General features: G+C 35.2%; 1 protein-coding gene across 1 annotated transcript in view; it reads left to right on the top strand.

Moving 5' to 3' along the window:
* The window catches only part of PACRG (parkin coregulated), a 179,512-nt gene that overhangs the window by 139,140 nt on the left and 26,973 nt on the right, over positions 1–13,399 (top strand). The window contains exon 3 of the mRNA XM_064648982.1: positions 4,761–4,814. Coding sequence (XP_064505052.1) covers positions 4,761–4,814 — 54 coding nt within the window. The remainder of the gene's footprint in view (positions 1–4,760; positions 4,815–13,399) is intronic.

Genomic DNA, 13,399 nt, shown 5'->3' with positions numbered 1-13,399 from the left:
TTATTTAATGCTGGCCGGCAGATAATGTGAAATTCAGGATGTGAGATACTCATTTTCAATTACAGTTTGCAGTGCGTATCAGACCAAGTTACCCCAACCAGCACAGAGTGCAAATTTTGTTTTGCTGCACTGCCAGCAGTCACTGTACCATGGCAGTAGTAAAAAGGTGACATTTCAGAGAAAGAACAGTTGGCATATCTGCTGTTATGTGCTGCACGCATCTTGGGAAAGGCAGCAATAGTTTAGTTAGGGCTTATTCAGATGCTGGCCTATAGAAACAGCTATGGAAATGCACTGAAGTAATGCATCTTCTGGTACTGTATTCACACAGAGTCCCAGAGTGGTATTATTCATTTTTTCAGCTCCAGTAGTGCCCTTCAGATTTGATAACAGAAGGAAAGTTGTTGCAGTTTTACATGTTTTCATTTCTATCCAGCTGCCTTTCTGCAATTAGTGACAGTGGGGAACAGTCTAAAACCCAGCAATGACAAAACAAACCAGGGTGATGGTGGACAATAAATAATTTTTAATGTACTGTAGAGGACAAAAATCGCTGATTCAACTTGTATAGATGAAGCCTTTAAAGAGCTAAGAAAGCCATAGTCCCTCATGTATGCATCTGGTGTCACTATTTTTTGGAATATTTCTTGATTTCAGATCACCAGAATAAAACACAAACTTTTTGAATACAGGCTACCTAAAGAAAACAATTAAAATCCTTAGAAGCTGTAGGAACTTATACATGAAGAAAGATTATATGAATACTTTTGAAAAGGCAAGCCTTCAGCTTACAAATATTTGAATTTCATACACATCAAGAAAAGATTGATACCATGGGGCTATAATGATGAGTGAAGGGATGAGATTTAAAAAAGGATACATGAGACTGAAATTAGGGAAATACTCCTTGCTGTTCTGGTATTTCAGTTTGACTGAAGGAACAGTCACCTAGGACTTCCAAAACTAGAGGAAATAAACTTTGGAAAACTTAGCAGAGGACAGGTTACACCACTGAGATCTGAACAACTAAACAGTCCCTTCTCTATCCTTGTTTGTATTATAATATTTCTATAAAGAAGCATCCTACTTAGATGCTAAAAGGGGAAGATTTCGCTTTTAACAAGCCAATATGATCTTTATAGAACCCATTAATAGGAAATAAACCTGTTTATCAGGGGACATAACATTAAATATGCTTTAAAGGAAAGTTTAAATGCCTGTCTGAGGACTGCTATGTAACCAGAAAATCATGAAGAATGGAGCACATCTGAAACCTAGGCCTGTGAGAGGAGCAGAACATACTTTTATCAGTGCTTCAGAATGTGATGTCTAGTCAAAACTCAAGAACCTTAAGCATCATTATACAACGTCCTGGAACACGACACCATTTTTCAAAGATTTGGTCACAGGCATCTCCATCCAAAATTGGCTCCAGAAAGTAATACTTACAATGTCTGGGTTGAGGTGATAGTTTTATTGGTCGTTATAACTTTTTTTTTTTCCTACGAAGAACAAGAAAATGAAAAAAATTAATAAATGATAATATTACAACTTTGTGCATGAGCAAAACCAAGACATTTCAGTGTCATACCAAGCAAGAGACAATACTTTATGTTATTGTCAAAGTTACTGCATTTATTCCTCAAAATTATGGTATTATTTTAATAAATAAACAAAACACAAGCTTTATTTATTTATTTGTTTGTTTATTTATTTATTTATTTATTTATTTATTTATTTATTTATTCTTTAAAAGCAGATGGGGGTTTTGTTTAATTTAATTTTATTTTGGTTTGAAGAGATCTGCAAGACGAAAAAAATATCCTAAACATTTTAGAGAACAACTGTTGAAGGTAGTGTTTACACATCTTTCATGTTAGATTTTGGGAAAAATTCTCTGATGATTGATACTATAAAGATAATTTCTCTTAACACTGTAGGCTGGTATTAGCAGTTTGTTTTTATAGTACCAAAGAATTTGTTTGAGCTCCAAAGCTCCAAATATGAAGCTTATTACAAAGCCATAATTTGAATTTTGATCTTCTTTAGAGAAGTGAGCTCTGTTAAGTACTAACGACTGTCATTGCTGTAATATTTGAAACTGCAGAGATTTGCAAAGGTTCCACCTCCCACAGGCTGTGGCTATATTTGTCAACCCAATGAAGACCGTAGGGTGAAACCTGAGGAGTGCTGATCCCATGTATCTCCTGCTGACATCAGTAAGAGCTTAGCACCTATCAGCATCAAAGAGTTTTGTTACTGCAGCTGACTCTCAATAATGCAAAACAATTAAAAATAATAGCAAATGGAACAAAACCCAAATGATGCAATAGATTCTGGGAAAGGTTTTGAGGATACTCTAAAAACTCAGAATTATCTTAGTTTTATAAGTCAGCCTTTCATTGTGACCAGACTGTATCAGTAAAACATGATACTGAATTAAATTCAAAATCAAAGCTGAAGTAAATTGTATAATGGTGAGGGTTTGAAAAGACTGGCTGTGATCTATATAAAACTTAATGCAAAGTCAATTTGAAGTAACGCTATGATAGGAATCAGCATTGTCTCTTATGTCAGTACTTTTACATTTAAGTGATGTGTGCATCCATGGTGAACATTTAGGCTTCTACTTTCTATCCACCACATATCTATTTGCTCTTTGACATGGAATGTTTTTTTTTACCTGTGTCTGTAGGACTTTACACAATGGAGGTGCTGAACCATAAGTGAAACTCCGGTAAAGCACATAAAGACTAATAAGTAGCATTATTTACACTATTGAGACTTTAGGCCCACCTATGCTTTTCTAAGGATTCTAGGCTCGTGTCAAAACTAATTGAATTTGTCAAATCTTGGGGGGTTTGTGCCATACTGCTTCTTGTCCTTAGCAAGAGGTTTGTTACTGTGATCTGGTGTGTTTATTAGCTTTATCTGAGTGGTCTGTATTTACTTTGGGAGAAGCTGATTGAATATCACTCACCTCTTTTAGAGTTGGCAGCAAGGCTTGGCATATTTGCACTTGCTTGTGCCTGGAGTCAGTGTAGCTCAGACTTTGTTTTAGTCATATACTATGCTTTGATATCTTTTTAGATGCACCTATGCAGAAGTCCTAAATTTGTTTGTCCTCAGGAGAGTCAGAAGTCCAGAAGCCCTGCAGACAAGAAATCACAACAGAGGCATTTTCTAGTTATGATAAAGACATAGCTAAGCCTGACTATAATTGGAATCAGAGTTGCAATACCACATTAAAATTAGAGTATGAAAATGAATCACAGGAAGTCCAAGAACAAAGATCAGACCTCTAAACTATGATGGAGTAAGCCAGATTTTGCCACAGGGCATAAACATCAACCTGCACTTTCCTTTGAAAGCTAGTGCAGATGCCAGGGCTAACAATAACTCAGCTTTTCAACTGTACAGTAGCCAATATATAAAATCAACCAAGTTCTCTCTGAAGTGGACTGTGTCTCATCTTTACTGCCAGCTATACTTTCAGCCTTTAAAATGTTCAGAATGCATTGTTATGGAGAAAATCACTGAAGCATGAGCTGGCATATGAGCTTTTAAAGTTCTGTTCATTATTTTCCAGTCCTGGCTGCTGCTTTTCCTTCTCAGAAAGGCAACCTATCTTCTCTGTCACTATCTTGTAATAGTCAGCCTTCCATGCCCTCTTCTTCCTTATTTCCCTCTTTCCTCCCACTTTCTTTTCTGTCTGCTGAGACATCTTCGAAGACAGGACTATGTGTTCACGTAAAAATTGTGCCAAAAGTTGCAGAGAAGTACACTGGCTTGAAGATGTGCAGCTTCAAGTGTACTGCGATGTCCACCTAACTGGACATCCATAATTGCCAGCAGTATAGAATAGAATTCTGTTTTGTTCCTGTACCTTACAAACATAAAAAGTTGATTTGGGAGATAATTAATTATGGGGGTTTGGGTTTTGTTTGTTTGATTGGTTTGGTGGTTTTGGTTTTGGGGGGTTTTTTGTTTGTTTTTTGTGTGTGTGGTGGGTTTTTTTAATTTAATCATATTGTGGAATTGCAATGACACCCAGATAATTTTCATAAAATTTCTATCTTAGGCTGCACAATCCCTCCCAGAGGGACCAGTGATACAACAGGACTTGAGCTATAGCCTAATTTATAGTAAACATGTAGTTCTGAGAAAGTTCCTCTGTGCCTGCAAGAAATTACTCATCGTGAATTAAAATGTGCTATTCATTTGCATGCAGCTACTATGTGCCGTCAGCTGTCTGGCACTACATGGCTGAGTAAAGCCTACCCGTGTAGATAAGTCATTGATAGCATCACTTTCCTGGGAAGAGTCAGGCTTGTTTGTGTAGCTATCTGTAGCCTGTGTGAAAATTATTCCTTTTTATACTATTTTGTGAAGCCAAGAATTAATGTAATTTGAATTATTTTTTTTTAGGTCTTGTTGTTAATTTGTAGTATATAAGCCATTCCCTCGTAGTTTCAGCATATTGATGTAATATGCTGAAACCCAGTTATTGTGCCACTCTTTCCATGTCTGTAGCCAAGAGATATAACAAATATGTATGGCTCCTTACTCAATATATCAGTGCAAACATAAATTTAGCTCTGCTAAATTAGTAAGAATGACTAATCATTCATCTTCTGGTTCATTGATCGAATACATTTTCTTTGTTGAAAGCCTCTTCTCACAATCATTACCTGTTTTAATAAGATATATAGTGACAATTCTGAAATTTCCTCAATCTAAGAGAACTTTGCACGTTTTAGGAAAACTTTTCAGGTCAGTGGGATTCCAGCAAGAGCCACAGTCTTTCCATGAGGGTAAGTAGAATTCATCCCAAAGTAATACTGGTATAAATATTTAAAAGTGTCTGTGACACTCTCAATTTCAAGATGGACATTATTTGAGATAATTTGCCAAAGGACTTCACCATCAAATCTGGAGGATGGAGAGGTGATTTGAAATCAATATATGCAATATACAGTGCAAGTTGTTGCATTATTTGTTGCACTGTTTGTGAAATAACATTTTTCAGCATTTTTTTAAATCAGGGAAAAGTCTTTATAGTCGTCTAAATTTCATTACCTCTGAGATGGATACTTACTACTTCAAACCATATCAATACTGAACTAGAAGCACTGGGATCATTTAAACTTAAATCTGTGACTTACCAAAGAAAAATAAGCACAGCAATCAACTGGATTGTGTAAATATACTGTTCTAATAACAATTTTTGTCAGCTCTGTATTGGGCCAAAACTTGAAGGCAACTTGAAGGAATTGGAGGAATGCAGTTCAGTTAGCCATATCAAAAAGATCCCAGGCGCATTGTAATTTAAAACAGCTCTCATGGTATTTGCCATAGTTTCACAGCAGTTGCACAGATAAGAGCTAGATAATTTTTGAATGTGTAGTTCACACAAAAGAGCAATTTCAAAGTCCTTTACCAAAAGTTGTGAGAACATTGTTCATATAAAGTAACTGGACATACACAAGAGAATTAAATATTCCAGGCTGTTCTGTTCTACAGATGACATGAGCCAAGGTCTCCTTTCCCTGATCTTGATGGGCTGCTCAGGTAAATGATAAAGATCTAATGAATTAAAGACTAATAGCTAACAGATGTACAGACGCTATCCACTCAATTAATGCTGCTGTACATTATGTGGAACTAATGCAAATTACTGTGTGCAGAATGTTTACAGATTGAAACTGGGCTTAGCAACTCAGTGAGAAACTCAGTGGAAGTTTTTCCAGTATATTAGGGAAAGTACTGTGAAGGAAGTAGTAGGGTACAGTCACTGTGGCGTTTATTCATGACCTTTAGGTTCTAATTAGCTCTTCTTACTTAAGAAGTTTTTAATCAGTTTGAGTCAGTTAAGGCTGCATTTTATCACTGCTTTTAAACAGGTAAGATAATACTGAATTTTTCTACAGTTAAAAAACTATAAACCCAGAAAATTAGTATTGCTGATGAAATGGTCTTCTGTCTCAAAAGGCTTATTTAATTAAGTATATCTAAAAATAGATATATGAACTCTGGCATTTTAAAAACCCATACGCTAGTGCCAAATGTCAGGTTTTTCAGGCTGCTAATTTTTTTTTCATTCACTCCTCAAAAATGTGATTTGTCCAAATATTACAACAGATTTCTTTTGATATTCAAATGAGTTCAGGCCCAAACAAACATTTAAAGGGAACTCAATGATAAGTTGCAACTGAAATTAATCTTATATACTTGATAGTTTAGTCATCAACCAGTAGTCTCTTTCATATAAATACTATGCATGCTAGAATAGAAATCTTCTCAATTTTTTTTTTTTTATAGTAGGTTGAATAGGTTGAACACATTAATTGTTGAGTTTGGCCAGTGTTTAACAATTGCCTGTATCCAGCTCAAACACTTGAGCTGATTCTTAAGATGAAGAAATGAGAAATATTGGTAGGTAAAATAGCAACAGTGAGCAAAAGACGTGCACTTCACCTCACGCTCAGAAGTTAGGCATGATATGTACAAGACAGTGAGAAGTGATAAAATCAGTAGTAGAAATCAGTACAAATTTGGTGTAAGTTTGTGTTTATACCACACACATGGTATCACAGGAACAAGTATCATGATATTTAGACACTGTGTTTAAGCACTCCCATTTATAATGCCTTTGGTAAAAACGCTTTTCACATCCAGTAATGAAAGCCAGCAAGGTAAGCAGGTTATTATTCTTTCTGACTAAAAATATATACCTACTGAAAGACTCTTTGCTTACCTACTGTTTAAGGGAGTCAAAGTCCATTTTTACGTGCTTTAAAGTGTGAAAATAATTTATTTCATCCTTAGCATAAAGAGAGATACATCTGTTTAGTAGTATTAATGAGCAACTTGTAGGGAATAAAAAAAAAAAAATATTTACTCCATTTTGTATATCAGTTATGAAATTAAGTTTGATCATTAAAATTACCTCCCAGTCATTTGTGTTAAATACAGTATTTTAATAATTACTATTTTGGGTCTTGAAACAGCTAGTTTTTTGGAGACTTCCACTCTGAATTAAGGATTTAACACTAGTATTGGGCTACTATGAACTGAAATAAAAGCAAAAAAAACCCTACAGTAATAATCTGCTACAATATCAAACCTGCTGCAGTGTTTATAATTCCACTTGATCTCTGGTAAGGAGTGTGTTAAATTTTTATATAACATAGCCAGGAACTCCTGAAGCCTTTGCCAGAATTGTAGAGGGGAACATCCACTTGAGGTTTGGGCTGCCTGCAATCAAGTAATTAGCTTAACTGCATAGCAGATATGCTGGGATGAGGTTATTTATGATCTAATTGATAGCCTGCACTGGTTAACCATAGGAAAGAGAAAGAGATAATCTAATGGAAGAAAAAGCTACCCTTAACATGGAACTATTAGAGCAATGAAATTACTTGGTTTGCATATTTTCAATCTTCTTGAATGTATGATTCCTTTCCTGGGAGAAGTTTAACCACTGTGTGCTGAGAAAATATTATTTTTTTAAAAAACAATTATTTTGTGTCAGCATCCAGGATTCCCTTGTAGTACATTGTTTAACAATGTTTAACTACATTCTGCTTTTAAACATTATAAATGGCCTTTCACACCTGATATAACAGCTGTCCTGATTCAAATTCTTTCCCCTCCTCAAATGTCTGTCAGTGTGTTTAATATAAGAGATATCAAAATGTTTGTAGTTAGGGTCAGTTCAGGATCCTAAACGAGTTCTAACTTTGCTCTTCCAAAGCTTCTTGTGTTCTGGTTTCTTGTCTGTAAAATAAAAGTAGTGACAAATTATTTCCTGTCAGTGCAGTTCTGGAAATAAGCAAAACAAGGTCTATGAGCATTCAAAATAAAAGGATCTTTGGATTAGCTCGGTAAATCTTCTATTTATCTATGATATTTATTTGCATTTATAATAATTTATAATAAGTATTCTTTAAGCACTTTGAGAGTCAAATTAAAACATTATTATTATCAGTAGGTGTCATTCACAGTTTTCAAACAAAGAAACAACAAAGCTCATTTTTATGTAACTATTTTCACTTAGATACAATATACATCCTTGTATATTTGACACCTGTTGTCTTCCAGTTTCCTTGATTGTAAAGGTCAGCAGCAGCATAAACTGAACCATAAGTACTAACATTTAAAGCTGGGTAAGTAGAATTGGTTGACAGTTAAAAAAACTTAAAATAGCCTACTATCACTTCTGGTAGCTCTGTAACAAACATACACAGGATTTCCTCTGCTCTACTCCTCAGCTGAACCCAAGCTGAACCCCTTTTTTGATACAATCAGTTGATCAAAGATGAACAGCTAAAATGAAAGCAGGTTTTCAAAAGAGGACATGATAGCTATGTCAGAAATCAGCACTTCAGCTTTGGTTAGCTATTCTGAAATAACAGTCAGACTGATTCTCAAAACTGCTAGATTTATAAAACAATAAAAATAACTTCTCTGGGTATTTCTTTTGGTGTCCATTTACTAAAGAGATTAATGTTTACCTGTATTAGGAAAGAAATTGCTTTCCTGTCAGTTCCGTGTTCCCTTTCATAGTCTTTCCCTCTGTCCTAGAGAGAGTATGGAGCTGAAGGGTTGCATTTTGTTTATTCAAACCCATGACTTTCACATACTTGAACAATTGTTTGTGTATTGTAGGACTCTCCCAGAACCTGTATGTAGTTACAGAGCCATTTACACAGCTTTTTGAGTAGTGACTGCACATAGTGGAATAAGCACATCCCTCTTTTATGGAAAGATTTGTGTTCAGTTTTCTCTGGGTTTGAGGTCTTCTGTGCTGCTTCATACTCAATTTCTCCAGCATTTCTCCAGTCTGTTCATTAATGGTTAGTGACATAGATATAGCTGTAGAACGATATAGATGATGGCAGGACAGAGGGGAATAATATAAATTACATTAATTTAATTTTCAATGATTGCAGAACTTTCTGAAGAAACCCCTGATCTCCTCTGTGATTGCAGCTGTAGGTTCTCATGAGCTCTACCTCAGCTTTAGTAGAAGTGAGAGAATTCTCATTCCTGTCTCTCAGGTGGATATAATGGCAACATCGCTTAGGAGTCTTCTGACTCATATGAGCTCATATGAATGAAACCAGGAGGGATGAAGATGGATTTACCTACAAATCTCTTTCATTTTAAAGCATTTTAGCTGCTGCTCCTTGCCAAAACACCTTACTGCACTGAAATTGAATTATCTATTTAGTCAAAAATATTTGGCCAAGATTTTGACAGATTTTTGAAGAGGGTGACTCACATCAGTACTTTCTACAGTTAGTTAGTTTAGCAGCTATAGGGAAGCTAAACAGCTGGAATTGGTACTGGGATTGATATGGCATTTTTTCCAGCTCATACTGCAGAGAATTTTGAGCACTCCTTCTCTGTCACTTCTGAGTTTGTTCTTCCTAGTAAAAAACATTCACACATTCCCTTTGATACAAAAGCTGATTGTAAGGAGCAATCAATAAAACATGTTCAAAGCTGATTGATAGGGTGAGTACATGGAAATGAGAGTAGGTTGATAAACTGTGAAGGTGGTAAGTAGAAGAGGGAGTGGTAGGTATGGAACCAGAACTCTGAGTCCGATACAGTAGAAAATGGTAAGCCAGAAAGGTGTCCAAAAAGGGTTTGATTATTTACATGAGAGCTCCAGGCTAGGAAGATACCAACCAGCTGTGTTTTGAGTTGGAGATGGAAACATTTCTGTCAAGGAGACTAGAACTGAAAGGATTGTTGTCAAGGTGGCAGATTATAATGGGGTTTATATGTTGCTATTGTGCAAGTTAATAAGACAAAAATCACACCATGTTAAGAAGCTTGGGAGCAGTGAGATTGGTTTTGCTTTCTCCCTTTGAAAAATTTTATTTTCTACAATCTAAACCACTCTCTTCTTTACTGACCTTTAGAGGTTTTCACTCTTAATTATTTTCTTCCTTGTGGTTGCTTTTATTATGTAACAGAATATTCAGTCAATGTAGTGAATCTATTTTCTTATGTATTTAGAAACACTGGGTGTTATTTATTTTCCAAACTACATAATAGCTTATGAGAACAAGGACCTACTACTGTGATTGCTGCTTTTCCTGCTCCATTAACCCACAAAAAGCTCAATTTCTAACAAAATCTAAATCCATTTCAAAACCAATGAATATCTAATATTAATTCATTTTTGTAACACTCTTAAATAAGATATGAAATATAATCTTTGTTCAGTATAAGCATGATTCTTCAGAAGAAGACTGTGAAACCTTTCTGGGAAATTATTGGGAGGGATTGTTTGTGAAGCTTTGTGATTAAGTATCGCTAATCAGTTTCATTGATCTTCATCTGTAGGTGAACATGTATGTTCATAAAATAATATGACTGGGGTTTTTTTTACTGTTCAAATCATTCATGTTTTATATCACTCTACTCATCTGTCAAATATTGTTTGCGTTATTTTTTTTTATTTTGGTTCAACATTCACACATTTAACTTATGAATGATATTTTTGAAGAAGACTCATTCTCCTCTTGACTGTACTTCAGACAAATATGAACTCCTAGGCTAATGATAACATGTGTGCTGAAATTGTTATTTGTTCAGTGAATATACTGTATGGACTTCTTGTTGCAGATGTTTTGAGTAAATCCTAGCTCAACCAATTTTCCGTTCTTTCATGTGTGTAGTTCCAATGTGACGTTCATGAGACATTGTAGATTTCTTGTGTGGAAATTGCAAAAAAGAACTTTTACACTGATATTTTTATTATCATTATTATCTGTGGACAATACAACGTGCACGTATTATTAATAACTATCCTTTGCTCTCTGGGAAATATGATAAAAGTTTGAGAGTCATCATCTTCTAAAGTTGCATGTAAAGTGGCATATATTAATAAACTCCAAGCATCATTTTGATTGGTTTTTTGTTGGGTTTTCTTTTGTCAAATGAAAATCAAAATGGAAAGGGAAGTAATGCTAGAATAACTTCTTTCTGGTATTATATGCACACTCTCCTTTAAGGTAAATTCACTCCTTCTGAATTTACATAAGGGATACGGGATTCAGAATGCTTCTTCCTTAAAATTAATAAGATTCACTTTGTCCAAATAAACACTGATTTTTTTTTCTCTCTCTCAAGAGGGAAGCAAAGCCAGTTGGTTAGTATAAGACAAGTTAGACTTGTCATATGATGCTTTCTTTGCTTTCCCATAAGAAATTACTACCACAGGGAATAAATGACTGACACATCACCCCCTGCCATCATAACAACTGTCACGCAACACCATTATTTTTCAAACATTAGTGGCATCCCTCCAACTGGCCATAAGGTTGCAGACACATTTTTTAATCATTACTTTGCCCATTGCAGGAAGCTAAAATCACGTCATTTAATGTGTGCTCATGATAAATTTCACATTCTTTTAAAATAAAATGGAAGCTAGTGAAGTACAGCACTATTGCGGTGAATTAGACAGCAGCAGAACAAGGCAGGAGAATACCCACTTATTGACATTACCAAATCTAAAATGCATTAACTTTTAAACCAAGGCTTATTCAATTATTAAAAAGGGACCAAGGGAGCATACTGTTGGCTTTATGAGGAAGAAGATTATAACAGCTTATTAGTTATTAATTAATTGACAATCTCACCACTTAATGTCTTTACATTTAATAAATACTTCTGTACCCAGTGTCTTACTTCTATCCATTTTATTTTTCATCAACATGTAAAATATGACAGTGTGCTTTTTCTGTCCACATATATGACAAGGATTAAATGGTCGTGTTTCAGCAATTTGTATTAAGATATTTACAATATCAATTAACATATTTACAACATAAATTATTTTTGGAATTGCTAAATTATTCTTTTCTATATGCCGTTAGCCATAAGAGTAAAATACATCTCTGTTTTTTTACTGTAGATTAAATTTAGGTGTTAATCCTGTCTTAAGCAAACCACAAGTTTCCTGAATAGAAACTTGCAGGGAAGGACTGGGGGAAATGGCCCCCACAAGGAAAACAAGAGGCTGTGACGAAAATGCCCAGAATAGAATGAGTTTGACAAGAATGATTCACAGGCAAACCTGTTTATTCTTCCATAAATTATTTCTTTACTGCGATTTTTTACTCAGCAATTTGAAGTATATATTTTTTGCTTCTGTTTTATACCCCATCCGTCCAATTCACGAGTAACATACTATTGCTCTTATAGTATCTTGAAAAAAGGAAGCATGAAAAGCATGCATACTCAGGAATGTAATGCCTTGCTTTTAGGCATTCATTTCATTACTAAAATACTTACTGATTTTTTTTTAAGGCAGATTTTTGGGGAGTTGCAAGAAAGACTATTGTCACTCCTATACATGCAACCAGATAAATATCCTCAGGACAGTATGACACAGCAGCAATTTTAGCTGTAGATATACTTCTTATTTTTGTACTAATAGATTTTTAAGATCTGTCAATACTATGGACTGCTGTGAACAGAAGTAGAATTGTGCTGCACCAGGGCCTATATTTATTAATTTTCATAGGCTGAGATCCATCCTGGTGCCAGTATCCAGATGATTGGCAGGGACGGAGAGAAGGAACAGTTTGAACCTGGGGCTACCAGTGATTCAATACATACTATAAAATAGTATTTTGATTTAAAAAACCAAACAAATAAGCAGACAAAAAGCTCATTATGTTGAAGACCGTGTCTTACAGATTTTGTAATGTGCTATCTGAACTTTTTTATGTACTGCCTTTCAGCACATAGCTATGATTTGCCCTAATTATACAAAACTAAACATGTTTCAACAGCTTCTCTCAATAAAGGTTTTCATTACATTTTTCTCTTGCTTATCTTACTAAACTTATATATGGGTGGTCAAAGGAAATATATAGAATCTGAGAGGGTATATGGAGCAATGAGGAGTCTCCAGGGTTGGTAACTTTATGTGGTAACTTCTTAAACAATGTGTCACATGGTCCATTCCAGCAGCTGGAATAGGTTGTCTGACCATAGTCACAGAGTGACTATCGTTTTTTTCCCACTGCTGAAAAAGGCAGTCACTTTCTCACCTTCCCTCCTGGCCAAATGGTCCTACTGCTTCATTCAGCTCACCCCTAAGAGAGCTGATTCAATTAAGTATTTTGTCTGAAAACGAATCTAGCAACAAAACAAGAATGGTTGGTGTTTCTGCTATGCTTGTGAGCTGAATTAGCCTACAAACCTCTGAGATATGTAAATGACAGGAAGAAGTGTTTCCAGGACACGGGACAAAAATTCAGCACGTGTTCCTCCAAATCTGGGGCCCTAAAACGCAAAATAAATAAATACAAGAAATATTGGATTTTTTAGCGTTGCGACTACGCACGCACACACACACACACACAAA

The sequence above is a fragment of the Pseudopipra pipra genome, chromosome 3 (assembly GCF_036250125.1).
Source record: "Pseudopipra pipra isolate bDixPip1 chromosome 3, bDixPip1.hap1, whole genome shotgun sequence".
Classification (NCBI taxonomy): domain Eukaryota; kingdom Metazoa; phylum Chordata; class Aves; order Passeriformes; family Pipridae; genus Pseudopipra; species Pseudopipra pipra.
Note: the sequence above shows the minus strand (reverse complement) of the source record. Positions and strands in the feature narration are given on the sequence as shown.